The 20,100-nt window shown below is 38.6% G+C and overlaps 1 protein-coding gene across 8 annotated transcripts in view; it reads left to right on the top strand.

Moving 5' to 3' along the window:
- Positions 1 to 16,768, top strand: part of POC1B (POC1 centriolar protein B) — a 95,157-nt gene extending 78,389 nt beyond the window's left edge. For 4 of the 8 annotated variants that reach the window (XM_077845758.1, XM_077845764.1, XM_077845763.1 and 1 more), the window contains 2 exons: positions 11,276 to 11,503; positions 15,120 to 16,768. In XM_077845758.1, coding sequence (XP_077701884.1) covers positions 11,276 to 11,503; positions 15,120 to 15,224 — 333 coding nt within the window. In that variant the 3' untranslated portion in view covers positions 15,225 to 16,768. Of the gene's footprint in view, positions 1 to 11,275; positions 11,504 to 15,119 lie in introns of those variants that run through there. The other 4 variants (XM_077845762.1, XM_077845759.1, XR_013350679.1 and 1 more) reach the window with 3 other exon arrangements.
- Positions 16,769 to 20,100: the final 3,332 nt, after the last annotated feature.

Below are 20,100 nucleotides of genomic sequence, written 5' to 3'. Positions count from 1 at the left end.
GGGCAAGCTGGCTCAATGTCATAAGGATGCTAGTTTTCCTGACTAAATCTACAAATTCAAGGAAATTCCAATAAACATCCCAGTAAGATTTTTAATGAAACCTAAAAAAAAAGGTGATTTTAAAGCTCATATGGAAAAGAAAGGGCCAAAAATAGCCTATTTTTGGAACAGGACACTTTTGAAGAAATACAAGGTTTGGAGATTCATTAAGCTCTAAATGTGGTGCTTGTTACAGGGAGAGACAGAGTCCACGATGGGGAGTGCATACCCAGACCCACACAGATTAGATGGTTGGTATATGAAAGGCCTGACTTTGCAGACCCTTGAAAATGGATTAGTCCCTGAATAGACTGTTCGATAAACGTTGCTGGGACAACCGGCTAATTGAAAAAAATATATAATTATTTTCTTACTTTTAGCTACAAACAAAATCAATACCAGGAGAGTTAAAGGCTTAAATGTGAAAATACTTCAGAACCTCTAAAAGAAAACAATATATTTATACACTCCAGATAGGAGAAGGATTGCTGAAACATATGAAATGCACAAATAACAATGGAAAGTTTGATCAATTTGACTACATTTAAAACAAAAACTTAAAAATAAAATAAAAACAAAAACTTGTATGAATAAAGGAAATCCCATAAAATAGAAATGAAGACAAACCACAAAGTAGGAGACATATATATATATATGCTGTATATATATATATATATATATACAGCAAAATATTGGTATCCAGAATATATAAAGAACTGTTAAATATAAATTAGAAAAAAAAGAGGTAGACCAATTAAAAAGTAGATAAAGGATTTAAACAGGCAATTTACAGAAGAATGATAATAAACACAAAATATGTTTAAGTTACCAGTAATCATGGAAATGTACAATAAAGTATTATTGATTTTGTAGAAAAAGGGGAGATTGCCTTCTCATTTAAGAGTAAGTTTGGACAATATCTGAACAATATTTTGGATAATATCTGGTAAAACTTTGACTTAACTTTTCTGTTCTGGAGAAACTCTCACATCTGTATGCAGGAGACATTTATAAGACTGCTCATTGTAGCATTTAAAGCAAGTTAACAGTAGAGAGAATATATAAATTGTAGAATGGTCAATGGAATACTATTTGGCAGTGCAAAGAAGTGAACTAGACTTAGCTGCGTCACCATAGACAAATCTAAAAATGTTGATTAGCAAAAAGTACTGCAAGGATACAGTACAATACCATTTTATGTGCAGTTCTAATACATGCAAAAAATGTGATACAGATGTGATAAGAGCGAGGCGACGTGAATTGGAATGATAGATACCATATACCATATTCAGGATGATGGTATCCTTTAAGAGGGAAGGGAAAGAAGATCAGAAAAGGGTATATTTTATATCTTAAGGTAGGAGAAAAGGTTGCTTTATTCTTTATACTTTTTGATTGAAAGGTTTAAAGCATAGTTGCAACTTAAACAGTTATTAGATAAAAAAAAAAGAAGGATCACTGATTCATTGAAAAACATTAGTATTGCAGTGAGGTTGCATTTCTTATTCACTCACGTATTCATTTCCCTTGCTTGCTGTTGTGCACACAGAGAAGGGGGCAGCTTTCTGAAAGGTGAACAGATGGCTCTTTTGAGACATGTGGGTGAAACTAAACCAAATATGGCTTTCCACGTCAAACTTCCATTTTTTTCCAAGATGTAATACTTACTTGCATATAAAAGATCTTTAAGAAATACATCATTGTATAATATAAGCTATTACCTGCCTCAAAATTTAGATACACACACGCATGCAGCTTTTTTGAACAAAGAGCAAAGTGTCATAGTTTGTGTTTGCCTAATCATGTGAGAAGTGAAACACAGAAGGAAATTTTTGTACAGATTTTATTTGTCCTACTTGTATCCTACATGTTCGTGCCTTCAAAATTAATAAGCTTCTTTAGAGATGAGAATAAAGATTAAAGACAAAGACAGTCGATTTGTTGCAGCAGCTGCCTTTTCCAAGGGGACTGAATTAAGCATTCAGATGTTAGAGTTGATAACTGCATAGGGGTATGTTTTTCAAATCTTCTGACAAAAATGAAATTTCCAGTTTGGTTTGAAGAACAAAAATCAAAGCCCTCCATAAAACCTTACCCCTAAAGCCCAAAGGTTCTTTCTTTGAGAAAAAGACGTATGATTTCTCCCAAGGGACAAACCAGAAGTCTTTCTCAGCTCAACCAGTGTAGTTTGGGAGACGCAAATTTCACATGGCATTCTCTGGTTTTATCCAAGAGATACTTTTAAATCAGTAAGACTCGAGCAGGTGGGGTATATTTGCACAAAGACACTAGGCAGATGTACAAAATAGGTGTGGTTTTCTTCTTCAGGATTTTCTTCCTAATCACTTTAGAAATTGAGAATGAACCTTTTGGTGTGGTCCTGTGACAACCCCGCATGGGTGAGCCTCTAGCTCCTTTTTCTGTTTTCCTGATTGGTACATCCACTCCTTGGTTAACACAGGATTTTGATCTCAAGGAGAGAGCTAAAGATAGAGCAGCGCTCTGAGTCACTTCTCAAAGGCACCCATACTCTGAGTCGGGATTCTCAGATGAAGTCAGTGACTGAATCATTTGTGCTGATGGTAAGACCAGTGTAAAGCCTCCTGCTCTTGGGCCACCACTTCCTCCAGTCCTCCACTTTTGATAATTCATCAACCCCAGAAGGGTCTCCAATCCGCTGAGCCTCCTGCCTTTTCACTGCCCGCTTCCTGTGTCTCAGTCCCTCTGTTTTACATTAGATTCTGTAGTCCATTATTACCGCCATGCCCGTGTGCCTTCCTCCCCTCTGTTGTATCCCCCATGAGATTTCAACCTGGTTAAATCCATTTCTTTGCCTCCTATACGCCAACAACCGTGCTGACTGATTGCACTTGAAATGTCTTTATGCAGAGTTCCAGGGCACTCAGTACTGCCTAGCCAACCCATTTACTGAATAGTCATCACCTCACTGTCTTAAGACATCCGTGCTCTCTTCCTACTAGATCTTTTCCATCAGCATACATTTACAATGTATTTACCATTTTTAAAAAGGAAAACTTCCATCTGACCCCTCATCCCTGTCGAGCTCCTGTCTCATGGCTCTGCTCCCCTTTAAAGCAGAACTCATCTGACCCCTCATCCCTGTCGAGCTCCTGTCTCATGGCTCTGCTTCCCTTTAAAGCAGAACTCCCCAAAGGAGTTGGCTCTATTCGATCTCTATTTCTTCATTTTCCACTTCCAATTAAATTTTTGGCCCCACCATTCCACTGATGTCAAGACCCCAGTGATTCGTCTAAATCAGCCTTTCTACAGCACTTGGTCCTGGTCCTCAACCCCTCCTCCTTGAAACTCCTGTCACTTGGCTTCTGGGTCACTACCCTTTCCCACCTCATGGGCCCCTAGTCATTTTTCCTGCTCCTTCTCTTCCTGCTTTTTGAAGTCTTTGCAATTCTCCCTTTTTTTGTTTGATTCTCCTTGAGTGATCATAGACCCATGCGTTTAACATTTACATGCCAAGGGCCCCAACTTCAAGGCAACAGAAGTTCCTGTACTTGGGACTTTTCCAGACCTTGCTCTGTGTATCTCTTCATCTGACTGTCCCTTCATATCCTTCGTAAAAACTGGTAAATATATATATATATATATATATATATATTTTTTTTTTTTTTTTTTTTTCAAATAACTCTCCACAACTTACCCACAGAAATCTAGAATCATATACTTCCAATGGCATTCATGACTTTTCCCTTTGGAAGTTATCTACTTTTCCCATTAAAAAAAAAAATCATCAATGAAACTGTATCATAATATAGCATGTTACCCAGCTTTATTTGTCATTACCTGACATTAGTACATCACATATCTGTATATTTATTTTCCTGTTTCACCCACTTGAGTATAACTTTGTGTCAACAGAATCTCTTTTGTTTATTCACTGCTTACAGTAGGCAGCATGCAGGTCCTTTAAAGATGTCCATGTCCCCATTCCCAGACTGTGTGAATGTGTTTTCTTACATGGCAAAAAGGACTTTGCAAATGTGATAAAGTTAAGGTTCTTGTGTCAGGGAGATTATTCTGGATTATCGGCGTGGGTGCAATATAATCACTAGAGTCCCTGTAAGGGAAGGAGGGAGACGTGGGAATTAGAGAAGGAGACAGGGCAATGGAAGCAGAGATTAAAGTGATGGGGTCATGAGCCAAGCAAGGCAGGGGCCACTAGATGCTGTAAAAGGCAAGGAACAGAGACTCTCCCTTAGAGCCTCCAGGAGGAACACAGCCCTGCCGGCACCTTGGTTTTAGACCTGTAAAACCTATCTTGGACTTCTGACCTCCTGAGCTTTCAGATAATGACTGTGTTGTTTAAGCGACTAAACTTACAATTTGTTCCATCAACAGTGGGAAACTAAAACACTTCTGTAAGTGCCATTTAGAATTTTTCTGACATGTAAGTGCTAAATAAAAAAATGTCGTATGAGTGTTATGTCTTCATTATTTTAGATCTCATATAGAGATTTTTGGAAATAATTCACTAATTTCAAATATTATTTGAAAAATAATATTTACCTTTATTTTATCCAGGCAAAAGATACTTTTTGTTATCCTAGTCTATTTCAAGCAGGCATTTTATAAGTGACTGTGTGTGTGTGTGTGTGTGTGTGTGTGTGTTGAGATTTAAAAATCTCAGAATTTCTGGAATGGAAAGGACTTTGAAGGGCATTCAGTTGAATTTCCTGACCTCATGTTTGTATATTTTTCATAAGATCCCCAACAAGTGGCCATCCCAAATCTATTTTAGAATTTTCAATGATGGGAAACTCACTTTTTAGCTGGAGAGATCAAAACCACTTTTGGATAACTTTCTGACTTTTGTCTGTTCGGTTTTCTACTTACAGAATTAAACCAAAACTAAAAATATTAGTTATAAGCCAAAACTGATTTATTTTAACCCATTTATTAAAGATATATCTGGAGTCCAAATCATTGATTATCTTTACACGTGAAATGCCTACTTTTGAGAAGGTCTTTATGCTAGGCCATCAGAAACCATCAGATAGGGATCCCTGGGTGGCGCAGCGGTTTAGCGCCTGCCTTTGGCCCAGGGCGCGATCCTGGAGACCCGGGATCAAATCCCACGTCGGGCTCCTGGTGCATGGAGCCTGCTTCTCCCTCTGCCTGTGTCTCTGCCTCTCTCTCTCACTGTGTGCCTATCATAAATAAAAAAAAAAAAAAAAGAAAAGAAACCATCAGATATGCTGGGGTGGGGGGGTGAAAATCAAAAAGTGATTTGCAAATTTGCAGTTATGTCATAAATACTTCGATTGCTCCCTCATTGTGGCTCTGAGGGGCATTTCAGATAGTAATTTTCAGTAGAGAATGGTATTGGCTTAACTTTAGTTTTTTTACTTCTCTCTAAATACTATCAAATTATTAACATTTATATTTTGTTGATGGCTCAACTGACACAGGACAGTGAATGCAATGAATCAGATCCATGAATTCAACTCAACAACTGGCAAACCTTATCAGTATCTCATGCACTATGCTAGACACTATGAGAAAAAAAAAGATGTTGAAGTTATGGCTTCTGCCCTCAAGATACTCTCTCTCATTAACTAGTTGGGATATAGACATGTAAACACAAATATAACAAGAAATGATGGTGACAGTGCTCTACTGATGGCAGGCCTGATGGCTTACGAGAGTGAAGGGGCACCAGTGATTAGTTCTGGCTGCCTTGCCCGGATTGGGAGACGGTGAGAGGGGAGAAGGAGGAGGAAAGAAGGAAAGGAGGAAGGAAATAAATATAATGCATGAACTTCAGTGTGTAACAGAGCAGCACAGTATCTTGAATGTTCCATTGTTAATGATATAAATAGTAATAGTTTAAATGTGTGGACCTTGATTACATTTTTGAATGGTTCACTTCCTGATAAAAATTTGCTTGCAAATGCCACGATTTTCATTTTCTATTAATGTATCTAAAAAATTCATTCTCTAATGTAAGTGACAAATGAAAAATTATGCATTAATTTTACCATGGCATCTGAACAGTCTGTTAAGAGTCAGTGGCCCGCAGAATGTCAGAGGCTTTGTATCTAGTTCTCAGGACATATCAAAGTTGTCTGCATCAGTCAACTCTCTCTTATTTTGTACATTCAAAGGAAGAGTCAAGCCTTTTAATCTGCAGAGGTAAGGGTTTCTCAGCCACTCAGATTTATTCACGCACTTGGTGAGGATCCACTTCCATCTTTGAGATGGCAACTGTGGACCTATCTGAGGAAAACTTAGGGGTAACGATTGTCCTGCCATCCTTTTGGATGAATGGTTTTTCAGAGAACTATAAGCTCCACGAAGGAAAGTACCGTATCCCTCTTGCTCTTTGCCGTAGCTTTAATGCCCAGCATAGGAGGCCTTCGTTTGCTGACTCAATCAATGAATGAATCCTTTACCTCACTGTACTTCAACTGTCAGCAATAAAAGTAGGCACTAAGGGAACATGGTGTGATTTCTTCCTTTTATGGAGCACCAAAGCATTTGTTCTTGTTTGCAGTCTTACAGTCACTTGTCTGCTCGTGTTTCTTTTTCATTCTTCAATGCCAGTGATGTGCCAGGTGCTGTGGGGGTTCTAGGCCTTGCTCTGTCTTAATTCTCTCACCACAACAGAGAATCTTCAAGAGCAAGGCTTGCACCATACTCCCATTTAACATCGGTAAATACTTGGTATGATATAGGTGCTCAGTAAACATTTACCCAGGAAATGAGTAGTAACATCTTTGAGGTAGGAGAGGGCCTAGGTGATTGGGAGCAGCATGGACAGCAGCCTCGTTTGAGGGACTTCGGATAGCCCAGAATCTCAAATGTATTTTTTCCCTTTTCAATTTTTTTTTAAATTTAATGAGTGAGTGTGTTAAAACTTCCCCAAACAGGATGCAAAGTTAGGGTTGGTTGGTGAGAGAAATAATCTAATTTCTAGGTACCTCTGAGAAACAGAGAGAGAGATACATCTGTTGGCTAACGTTGTGGGATGTGGGATGGAGACTTCATACTTCCCCCTTTCTCTGCCATTATCCCTTGCTTTTTTCCATTACCTCCACATGTCATATCATAGTAATTTATTTGTTGCTGACCCCAGACAAAACTCAGCGACCAGGATGGGTTTTGAAGATAAATGTAGCCTGCTAGACAATCAAACAAAATATAAGTTCATAAATTTCTGAGGGTGAAAAGTAGAAAAGTTACCAAACTTTTCATTCTGAAGGGTCCAGAATGAAAGCTTCAGGAGAGCGCTGCCCACTGCTGGGTTCTCACGGCCTGGAAGGGTGCCTAGCACGGAGCAAGGCCCCCTGAGTATGTGCCTAGTGAACAAACAGAGAGACTTTGAGCAGATACACTTAGCTGGGTAGGAGTATGAAAATGTGCGTTATACATCCTTTCAAAACAAACGAATTGTGATTGGTGGATTTTGAGTTTATTTTTATTATTTTCAACAAATGGTGAATTTGTAAGATTATGACAGAGGGAAACTTGGAAGTTTTCATCTTCCTACAGAAATGGTTGGGAGCAAAAAAATAAAAAATAAAAAAAAAAATGGTTGGGAGCCTCATAAAGAAAGTGGCCAGTGGCCTTGATCCCAAAGTTACAGTACCTGGAATACTTCAGCATCTCTGAGATGTATGATTGGTTGTGGTTCATACATCTTTCCTGTGGTCTGCACAAGTTATTCAATCTCCCTGAGTCTCTGTTTAGTCATTTGTAAAATGGGAATATTAGCAGAACCTACCTGATGAAATTATTGTGAAGATTAAATCAGTTAAAGTACTTGGAACAGTGCCAAGTACATAGTAAGCTCTGTATGCTAATTGTCATCACCACCACCACCATCATCATCATCAGTATACTTCCCACGTTTGAGGTAACCTCTCTCAGGAACTCTCACATGATAATCAGCAATGTAAAATTGATTAAAATTTTTTAAAAACTGGGACTCCCAGGTGGCTCAGTGGTTGAGCATCTGCCTTTGGCTCAGGGCATGATCCTGGGGTCCCAGGATTGAGTTCCACGTTGGACTCCCCGAGGATAATCTGTTTCTCTCTCTGCCTCCTTCTGTGTGTTTCTCATGAATGAATAAATAAAATCTTTAAAAAAAGTTTTAACTTTCTGATGTGTATATTTGTATTTTTGTTTTCATAATAGGTTTATTAAGATACAATTCACATACTATAAAATTCACCCTTTTAAAGTTTATAATGTAATGGTTTTTAGTATATTCACAAAATTGTGTAACCATCACCACTATCTAATTTTAAACTATTTCACCACTCCAAAAAGAATTTTAGAACACTTTCTTTCTCCCTTTCTTTTCTCTCTCCCTTCTTCCCTCCCTCTCTTCCTTTCTTCCCCATAGTCTCCACGTCTGCCCAATATGGGGCTTAAACTCATGACCCTGAGATCAAGAGTCACATGCTCTACCAACTGAGCCAGCCAGGCGCCCTAGAATTTTAGAACATTTTCATCACCCTCATACCATTACTAATCTCTCCCCTCTTCTTCTCTCCTCCTGGCAACCCACTCATCTCAGTCTGTCTTCATATATTTATTTATTCTGACCATTTCATATACATGGAATCATACAATGTATGATTGTACATACAATGTATCCTACAGCTTCTTTAATTTAACCTAATGTTTTCAAGGCTCATCCACATGCTAGCATGTTCTGCATGTTCTGTACTCCATTCCTTTGGTGAGTAAATAATATTCACTGTAGAGATATACTACATTTTGTTAATCCATTCATTATCACCACATTTGGATGCATATGGATTGTTATCATTGTCTTGGTTATTATGGATAATACTTCCACGACATTCATGTACAAGTTTGTGTGGATGTATGTTTTCATTTTTCTTTGGCATATAGCAAGGAGTGGAATTGCTAGGTCTTTTGGTAATTCTGTGTTTTAACATTTTTAAGGAACTACCAAAACTCTTTTTCAAAGTGTCTGCACCATTAAACAATCCCAGTAGCAAATATATGAGGGTTCTGATTTCTTTGTATCTTCTCCAACATTTGTTATATTCTGTCTTTTTTATTTTATTCATCCTAGTAGGTATGAAGTGATATCTCATTGTGGCTTTAATTTGCATTTCCCAGATGGCTAATGATGTTGAGCATCTTGTTATGAGCTTATTGGTCATTTTGTGTATCTTTGGAGACACATCCATTCAGATAGATCCTTTGACCATTTTTTGAGGTATTTTTCTTTTTATATTTGAATTATAGGAGTTACATGTTCTTTATACATTCTTCAACAACTCTCATCAAATATATGATTTGCAGATGTTTTCTTCCATTCTGTGGGGTTTTTTTTCTTTCAGTTTCTTGTTGGTATCATTTTAAGCACAAAAGTTTTTAATTTTGATAAAGTCCAGTTTATTTATTCATTTAGTCATTTGTACTTTTGGTGTTGTTTCTAAGAAACCTCTGTCTAATCGAAAGCCAGGGAAGTTTACTTGTGTATTTTAAGAATTTTATAATTGTAGTTCTTATATTCAAGTCTATGATCCATATTGAAGTAATTTTGTATATAGTGTGAGAGGTAAGGATTCAAATCCATAATTTTGGGTTTAGACATCTAGTTTTTCCAGCACCATTTGTGGAAAACACTGTTCTTTCCCCCATTAAATTATCTTGGCAACCTTGTCAAAAACCAGTTGGGCAGAAGTCGAAGGGCTTATTTCTAGACTCTCAGTTCTGTTACATTGAGCCATGTTTGTCTTTATACCCATTGCCATACTGTCTTGACTACTTTACTTTTGTACTGAATTTTGAAATTGGGAAGTACGAATCCTCTAAGTTTATTCTTCAGTGTTATTTTGGTTGTTCTGGGTTCCTTGCATTTCCTTATGAATTTTAAGTTCAGTTTGTCAATTTTTGCAAACAAGGTAGCTAGGGTATTGATAGGAATCGTATTGAATCTGTACATTATCAGTTTGGGGAGTATTACCATCTTAAAGGTATTAGCTCTTCTGGTCCATGAACATGGGCATGGATGCCTTGTCATTTATTTAGATCTTCTTTAATTTCTTTTAGTGATGTCTACAGTTTTCAATGCACAAGCCTTGCACTTTTGTTAAATTTATCCTAAGTATTTCATTCTTTTTGGTGCTATTATAAATGGAGTTGTTTTTTAAATTTTATTTTCAGATTGTCCATTGCCATATATTTGGAGGGGTTTTTTGATTTTTATTTTTTTGTGATAAAACTTACACAACATAAAAGTTAACCATTTTAACCACTCTTAAGTGTACAGTTTACTGGCAAGAAGTAGTCCAAGTGTTGTGTAATGATCACCACTATCTATTTTGAGAACTTTTTCATCATTCCAAACAGAAACTCTGTACCCTTCAGACAATAACTCCACCTTCCCCTTCCCTCCGGCCCATAGTGACCTCTACTGTGTCTGTCTCTGTGAATTTGCCTGTTCAACATACCTTATAGTAGTAGGCTCATATCTATTTTCCTTTGTGTCTGGCTTATTTTACTTAGCATAGTATTTTCAGAGTTCATCATGTTGTAGCATGTATCAAAATTCCAGTCATTTTTGTATATACAATACTCAATTGTATGTACATACCACGTTTTGTTTCTACATTTATCTGTAGGTGGATATTTGTGTTGTTTCCACCTTTGGCTATTGGCAATAAAGCTGCTGATAACAGTATCTGTTCAAGTCCCGGCTCTCAGTTCTTTTGGGCATGTACTTGGCAGTGGAATTGCTAGATCATATGGTAATTCTGCATTTAACTTTTTGTGGAACAGCCAAACTGTTTTCTATAGCAGCTGCACCATTTTATATTCCTACCAGCAATGCATGAGAGTTCCAGTTTTTCTGTATCCTCACCAACACTTGTTATTTCCCATTTTTAAAAAAATAATGGTCATCTTGATGTGGTATTTGTTTTTAATTAAAATTATACTGCATCTACCAGTTCTTTTAGTGGTAGGATGCCTCATCTCTCAGATACATACAGAGCATATTTCATTTTAAAAATCAAGGAAAATGGTGTATTTTCTCTGTTCATTATTAGTTTTGTTTTCTCCTTGTAATCGTAATTTCTATAATACTGGAGTTGAAGATAAACAATTAAATAAAAGCTGGGTATTTAGAAGAAGAATATTAAATATATATATATTTAAATATATATATGTATCATGTTAAACCTTAGAAAATATAACTCTTCCTATCTTTTCCATGATGTCAAAGACAACGGATACCACTGTTAGGACCTTACCAGACAAGGGTGAAGAGATCAACAGATATTTCTTGAACCCTTCTTTATTGTCACCGGATTGTTCACCAGCAGCCTTGAAAAAGAAAACAGAAGACATGAGTGACCTCCCGTCTGAGAGCCAAAGAAGCATACCGCTCGCTGTGACTGACGCTTTAGAGCACATTATGGAACAACTCAATGTTTTGACACAGGTGGGCTAGCATGCTTTGTACTTAGGGGTAAGTTATACAGAATAGTCCTGGCTACAGCAGGTTGCAGAACTAGCAGAGCTCAGGGTGGCAATCAGTACAGCAGGGCATGCTCGGCTGAGCTGCCATCAGAAGATCTCGCACAGGTAAGGTCAGAGCCCATGTGTACATATGCATGTGTGCATTGACACGCACTCATGCACACGTGCGCACCTGCCATTGTGCCCTACCTGCCATCTGGAGGCCAGAAGGAACAGTGGAGACTAGGAATGATAGCAGTGGTACTCCATGCTATAAATGTCTCTGATTCTGCTCAATAATGTTTTACCCGAAGATTTTTGATGTCTCATGTTCAGATTAGGACACTATCAAAGAAATCTTTAGGGCCATGAGAGAAATGATTAATACATTTGGTTAGTATGAAATTTTGACAATGTGTATAGTTCTTCACAGTGAAAATATTCTCACCATCCAGGATATAGCTTTCCTCATTCCAAAGCTGTGTTATGTGGATGTCGTGCTCTTCTGGAGGTGATGGTTTTTGCATACCTGTTTTAGAATGTTACCTCATCCTTTGATACCATTTTACCTTCGCAAAGAAGGCATACTGTGGATTTTTATATACCAAAGGTCTTCCAACCATTGGTCAGTAGATATAGATGTCATTTAAGGGAAGTGTTGCATTGAAATGGATACATCAAAGGTTTCTCCTCCAGCTCTGCTGATTCAGTGTTTTCCCTGAAGAAGTCTTATTGCTCCTCTGATCTATAGAATGAGGTTGCCGATATTTGCCAGAGCAGACCCTGTTACGAGTTATACAGAGAGGCTATAATGTGAGCTAGAGAGATGTTAGTTACTTTTCTAGAATACTTATTTCAAGTTGAAATGGCTCTTATATAGAAACCGTCTCATTCTGTTCTCAAGACTGGCCGTATATTATAATCACCTGGTTATAAAACATACAGACATAGATGGCCAGTTCTCATCTCCAGAAGATCCATTGCCATTGGTCTGGGGTAAGGCCCTGTCATTTGTCTTTTTAAGCACCCCATATGATTCTGTTTTACAGCCAAGGTTTAGAGCCACTAATTAAATGAATACTAAAACCATAGATGACATCTCAGGGCCTTTCAAAGCAAGGGGATGTATATGGGTTTGGGGTCCTGACAGATTGTGGGAAAGAGCCATGTGAGAACTTAGAGTCATCACAGGATTTATTTAATGAAAATCAGTAAAATCACTAACTTTCACTTTGCAGTATTGTGCTAGGGGTGACCCTCTCTGTATTTATCAGATATGCCTTCCCTTTAAAGGCAGCTTCCCTTTTGGCCTCATGCCAAAGTTGGCTTTGGTTGACTTATTTCCCATATCGCCATGACTTCTTCACATACACTGTCAAATTCAATGTCAGTTCCTTCTTAGAGCCTCTCCCGAGTGAATCTTTCCATTCTCTATTCAGCCTCATGACCCATCTTTCCTTCTTACCTGATTCAAGGTTGAATGAGTAGTTTAAGATTTACTAAATGTCTCTTAAGATTTTTTATTTTTAATTTTTAAAAACTGGCTTTCTTTTATAATTGAAGAGGTTAAAGCAAGCACAACACACTTGCAAAATAGAAACAGTGCCTCTGTGGGCAAATAGCAAGTAAAATAAACATGTTTTGATTCACTTTAATTCCAGATGACTGAACATCTCTTGACTCAGTTGCAGTGTTTATAACTTATTTGCACTGAACTATAATCAGAAATAAAATAAAATTACATTTTATATGGTAGATAAATTGAGTTACCCAGTCTTAAAGGTGTTGATAATATACACACCAACAGCCTTAGCATGTGGAATTGTGATAATACATGTATATGGCAAAATGCTTGGCCCATAAAGCTAACTGAGAAATAGTAGAAAATATTATCAACATACTTTTTAATTAGTCAAAATCTATAGTATAGAATATGAAAGCAGAAGCAATTAAATAATAATATTTTAAAAATTGTTTACCTTCAGACAGCCATAGGGAATCAGTTTATTATCTTGAAACTTGTGGACTAAAATAACGAGGCATTTATCTTGCCTTTCCTCTATGAATTCCACCACTGGATAACCAAGCTTAACGCCTAGATCTACTCATTCTTGAGGACTATAAATGATGGTATTCTAATTCCATCATTTAAAAAACTTATTAGTTGGGATAATTTATAAATAAGAGACACTTTCCTCAACTGCTTGGTTATCCAACGTCAAGAGAAAAGAAATGATCAAACCTTATTAACATGCCTTCTAGTGAAATAGACCACTACCTGTAGTCTTAACTATAGGTCTTAGTAGAGTTATAGTCTTACAGATCTAATCTGAGTCAAATCAAGCCTTTGAATCCAGCTGCCAATTTATAGAAAATAAGAGACCAGAACAGACTGACCTGCACCCTTAGCATGCTGTTCTTACAATTCAGTCTAGTGAAAACTCTACAGACAAACTCTACTCTAAATGGCCTGAGTCTGTCAACAAACTGTTAAGAAAGAGAGGATAAGAGGCTATAAAGTAAAAGGGACTTTAAATGACATATCAAACTTTGAAAATGGACGAGACAAAATTATGGTCTCTAAGAATGTACACTTGAAAGATAAAACCATAAAGAAATTCAAGAGAGCGATTACTCTAATTGGTGGGATAGTGGCGATTGTCAGGGGAGGGCAGGAGTAGGGATTCTGAGAGGCCCTTGGAAAGAAGTCTAGGGGTGCTGGCACAGTTCTAGTTCTTGACCTTGGATGCCAGTTATAAAGGGATTTTTCTCTTCAGGATTCATTCAGGGACATGTGTTTTGTGCAGCTTCCTGAATCCATTTTATTCTATAATAAAAAGTTTAAAAGAAATCTAAGAGATCAAAGATGAAGTGGTCAACATCACAAAAAATTAGATTTGCCAGATTTAAAGTAGTACTCGTGTGTGTGTGTGTGTGTGTGTGTGTGAGATTACATGCTCATTTATTAGCCAAAGGAGTTAGAAGAGCTAAGATTCATCAAGTCCTGTGTGCTGGGCACTCATATAAAGTGTTTTACGTGCATTACTTCATTCAGTCTTCCTAACATCCCTGTGAGGTGCTGTGATTATCTTCAAGGTTTGAGAACTGATGCCGGTCATTATAATATTTTCGAAGTAAACTAGGTGTCCAGCTGGTATAGATAGGGTGCACCATGGATTGATTGTGACAGTGATCACTGATGACATACAAGTAACACCTGGGCTGGCCATGTGGCATTCCAACCCTCCCCACTCCCCACACTGCTGTGTAGCGTGCAGGACTCATTGAATGCTTCCTGTGGCCTCTTCCCTGACGTTGGTGCTTCAGGAGATCAGACAAGAATTGTCTACAGAGGCCTCGTTTTTTACTGTTTTCTCACCAAAGGCATCAGTTTTTATCTTCTCCTCACATTTCCTGATAATACCTTTGGTCAATTGTAGGGCCCAGAAGCAGGACAAGTTCTGGGGCTAATTTTTGAGTCCCTTCCTGGCAGAGGGGTGGAGGTTCCCGTTCCTAAAAGGATCTCCTATGCAGAGATGACCATCATTGTCCTCACCATCAGGTCACCAGGCATTGATTATTTTGTCCTCCTTTTGCAGACTGTTTCAATCTTGGAGCAGCGACTGACATTGACAGAGGATAAGCTGAAAGACTGCCTTGAAAATCAGCAAAGGCTATTCAACGTTATCCAACAGAAAAGTTAACCAGAAAAGTGTGAGCAGATGTTAAATGAACACACGCACATATGCTCAGGAAGGTAGGACACGATGCTTCATGCAACACAACCATGTACTCATTATCATGGCATTTCTTAAAAGGGTGAGCCACAGAACAAAAGACAGAAAAGGCATGATTAATGACTAATTTAAACACACAAATCAATGTCAAGGAGAATTCAAATCATTACCATTTACAATTGCAGTAATAAAGTGGTAAGTATTCACATGGCTCTATATTTTCCCCCATATTATTGTAAATGCCAGTTTTTGTTTATAGACCAAATCCTGCCAGGAAAGGAAGCAAATCTCTGAATTTCATTGTTAAATTATTTTCAACTGATCACATTCAGGCAATTCCTTAAAGCAATGGATGTATTTCTTTCATGAAAAACGTCCTTGGGGTGAAGTAATGCTGTTAACCCTAAAACAGCATCCTGTATGCAGGGACCAAGTTAGCAGCCTGACTCATGTTAATGTCAGCTCAAAAAAAAATTTTTTTATTCTTTCTTAACAATGCCCTGTTATGATGATCTTATAAAATTCCCAAAGCACAGAATTTCCACAGCAAGAATACACTTATTTTAATTAACAACAGCATATATGTGACACAGGGCATTGGGTTTTTACTTAATTTATGGTGTACATGGCTTATCCTTTGCCCAGCCTGAAAGAAAATGAAGAGCTAGAGATGCGTAAAGTGCACGTCTTTCCTCTCGTGGATGAGTGCACTTACTGATTTCGGTTATGTCCAGACTTATGACCCCAGGTTCCAAAAGGGCGCTAGTGGGATTTCAGTATGCTCTGATGCTTGAATGATGCAGCCGTGATATTTACACACACACACATACACGTATGTCCACGTGCTTCAGAAATGTTGTTGCTTAGGGTGATTTTGGTGGCTGAGTAATAAGTACCTATAATAGTCGCATCATTGTCTTCCTGTTTTTTTAAAATGAAAATGAATTGTGATTTGAAACAAAATGGAAATGAGTCTAGCATTCCAAAAAATGCTAAGGATGGTTGGTTACAACTTAAGAATTTTGTTTTACCTAAAAAATAATAGTAATAAATAAAGAAGAGATTAAATTGAAGAAAAACAAATTAATGTTAGCTTGTTTTTCTGTTAACCTAAATCAAGAACAAAGAAGGTGGGAGAGGGCTGTTCACATTTATGCTGTCTGTAGGTAAAATGGGGAAATGCCATCCATGTTTTGAAAAAAGAAGAAAAAGTCAAGTCCTATTTATGTGGGAGTCTGTATTTATAAATTTTTCCCAAGCAATTTCAATCATATCTATACAGTGGTCTTGTGTTTTTTTTTTTTATTTAATCACTTCATTGTGTGTTTTAAGTGCCTTTTTGTATCCTACTAGTTGTGAACTTCTAGACGTTTTCAAGAGTTTATAAAGACTAAGTGGCATTGTATTTTTATAGCCTCATTCAAAAGACTAAGAAATGAAATGTCATACTGATTTTTGTTTACAATGTCTCAAGCTTCAAACAATAAAGGCAAAATTTTACCTTTAAGAAAGTTGTTCTTTTCTTTTTAAGTGGTTAAAACCTTGAAACACTAAACCTCTTCTCCAGCGTAGTCCCCTGCGCACTAGCCTTGTACTGGAGCATTTGTCGGAGTTTCCTGGGCCCTATCCCCCGACTGCGGGCCCCCCAGGCTGGCGGGGCCCCATCATCTGCGTCTCTAGCAAGTTCGCAGGTGCTGAAGGTGCTTGTTGGCCCACGGCCTACGCTCTGGAAACTGGTGCCAGGGCTAAGCCACTCCTTACTACGTGGTATCCCCCGTATTTTTACAGGCATCACAGACTGTATGGTGTCCTGGCAGGTGCCCAGGCTGAAGACCTTTCTCCCACGCCTCCCATCCCTCCATTCCTTCAGCAGAGGTGGTCCGGATGGAGGAAATGCCTGATCCCCTCTCACTGCCTCTGCCGCCTACCTCCCTGGGCCCAGGCCACCATTGTCCCTTACCCGGATGGCCACAAGTGCCCCCCAGCTAGCTGGCCTGCCTGGTGGCCTTGCATCGTTGGCTAGAGCGGTCACTGAAAAGCAAGCTTACACATGTGCCTCTTCTGCTCAGAACTTTCCAGGGCTTCCCATCCTTCTCAGCAGCATAAAAGCTCAAGCCTTGACAGTAGTAATGTGAGCCCTACCCCTCCTGTGGACCTCCTCTCCCCTCCGCCTTGGGTCACCCTCACTCACGGCCCCCTGGCCATACTGGACTCTTTGCCTTCCTTTGAAAAAGCAAAACAGCTCCTGCCTGAGGGCTTTTGTGTTTGCCATTCCCTGGGCCTGCAACTCTCTCTCCCCAGTCCTCATAACATTCCAGCCCTGCTCACAGGTTGCCTCTCAAAGACTCTTTTTTTTTTAAGATTTTATTCTTAAGTAATCTCCACACCCAACACGGGGCTTGAACCCATGACCCCACGATCAAGAGTCACAGACTGAGCCAGCCCGGCACCCCTGCAGGTTGCCTTTTCAGAGGTGCCCTCCCTGACCGCCAGGATGAAATCCCTCACTTTGATTCATTCCCTGCATGTCTCTAGTCCAACGCGACACAGTTGTAATTCTACTTCTTCCCCTGTGGCTCTACCTTCTCAAAAGGCCAGTGCTGTCATCTTTCGATTTCCCCGCCAAACACATCGCCTTAATCATAGGAGCTTAGCAGCTACTTGTTGAGCAAATGAGCATTTTCATTTATTCAAGTGTCTTAAATATATTTGGTTTTCAATCCACTGCCAGCCATCAGTTAAAAGGAGGCCAAGCGGACTGGAAGAAATAGCATAGGTAAAAATTTAGAGGCTCGATGTTTGTGGCAGAGTGGGCATTGCTCTGACTTGCTATTTGTTGTAAACTCACTAGTTACATGCACAGTCTTTTTTTTTTTTTCTTTTTAAAGACTTTTAAAAAAGATTTGAGAGAGAAAGAGATTTAGAAAGAATATGAGTGGTGGAGTTGGGGGTGGTGGTGGTGAGGAGTCAGAGGGAGAGGGAGAAGCAGACTCCCCTCTGAGCAGGGAGCCTGATACGGGGTTTGATCTCAGAACCTCAGGATCATGACCTGAGCTGAAGGCAGACACTGAACCGCCTGACCTCCCCGCCCCCCCCCCCCCAGGCGTCCCACATGCACAGTCTTTGAAGCTGGAAAGACCTGGGTGCACATTCCGGCTTTGTTCTTTTCTAGCATTGTGACCTTTAGGAAAGATCTTCCCAAAGCTTAGTTGCCTTACCTCTAAAAAGTGAAAATAATAATTGAATTATGTTTGTGAAATGATTAGCACAGGAGCTGTCACAGAGCTAAATGCTCAACAAATGGTAGATATTACTGCTATTTATTAATCATTTTGTTTCCCTGGCCTGCATTTCCAAATAATATGATTTCAACTATAACTGTGGGAAGGATACAGGTAGTAAGTGGTCATGAATGAATGCACGATATTTAATCCAAAATTAGTATTTTTTTTTAATTAAAAGCACAACAAAAAGAATAAATAAGGAAAAGAAACTAGCGTTCCATACACAGGAAACCTCAAGGTTCAGGCCAAAAGCCATCCTCTGAGCAACTTCAGAGGAATTCAGCCTGAGAATACAAATGCCATAATTATCCTAAATAGAGGCAGAGCAGAAATGAGAAGTGGGAGACGGGCCTGGAATGTGAACATGTGAACCGAGTTAAGTGCCAGTCAGACAAAGACTTACCCGGAACTCATACTATCCTCGCCCTTTGACATTTGGAGAACAAGCATCATTTGCTTGCTGCCTTTTCTTTAAAGACAAAGCGATCCAGATCCTCACTTAGCATTTCATTCACGAGGGGCCAACTTGGTCTGTTGTTCCCAAGATGAATTCTGTGCATCTAAGAGGATTGAAAGATAAGCCCTCTGTCCCTGAGTAGAAATACTTGGCTGCCGAGAGAAAGAAATGATTCCAGCATTTGGAGGTCATTGACAGATAGTCATGTTCAACTCATGGGCAAATTCACTAAGACGTGTGTGGATGGGTCTGTAACAGATATGTGAGTGGAATTATATCTTCAATACATTCATATTCCACTGTGGCTTATTCAGTATTTTTGCCGTAGCAAGTCATGTGGTTTTAGACTTCATGCACCAGAGGATTTATGAATGTACATCGAATCTAGGAACACGGTGTGATTGCCAGGTTGTCCTCCCTAAGCCCCAACTCTGACTCTCGGTCAGGTAACACAATGGCAGCGTGGGCTTACTAGGAAATAGATCAGCGGCTTGCCAAGAGGCAGAGGTTAATGGGGGTGAAGAGGGTGTGAGTAACTACTTTTTTTCTTTGCAAAATACAAAAATTGCTTTTTCTTTTGGGCCAAATCTCAAACATGTTCCTAATAAAAATAAAGGCTCTGCTTTGAGATTCTTCTCATAAATAAAGTAGATTTCACAACAAAAGCAGTAGGAGAAATAGCTCACTCATCTAAAATTTCTAAACCTATAAAGCAAAAAGTACATGAGGGGAAAAAATTGGCAGAAATGCAACACAAATAATTGAGAATATCAACAGCTCAGAAGCAGAATTGTATTAATCCATGACATAGTATTACACAAAACTAATAAAGCAGACTTAGCATAGCTACAAAGAACTACATGGAGATATAAGCAAATTTTCTTTTTTGTCTAAGTGTATTTTGTGCATGTTCTGGATTACATGGTAAGTTGCAATACTATATTCCGTATATCCAGAGAGCAAATCGTAAAATTAGAACTAACAAGATAAAATGCCCAATCACACAGTAAAATACGAAAATGAAAATGAAAACTTACACTCCTCAATAATATTTGGGCCAAGTGAAGAAACCCCAAAATGTAGTGAAGCATATTTTTAAATG

This window comes from Canis aureus, chromosome 13, assembly GCF_053574225.1.
Source record: "Canis aureus isolate CA01 chromosome 13, VMU_Caureus_v.1.0, whole genome shotgun sequence".
In the NCBI taxonomy this organism is placed as follows: domain Eukaryota; kingdom Metazoa; phylum Chordata; class Mammalia; order Carnivora; family Canidae; genus Canis; species Canis aureus.
Note: the sequence above shows the minus strand (reverse complement) of the source record. Positions and strands in the feature narration are given on the sequence as shown.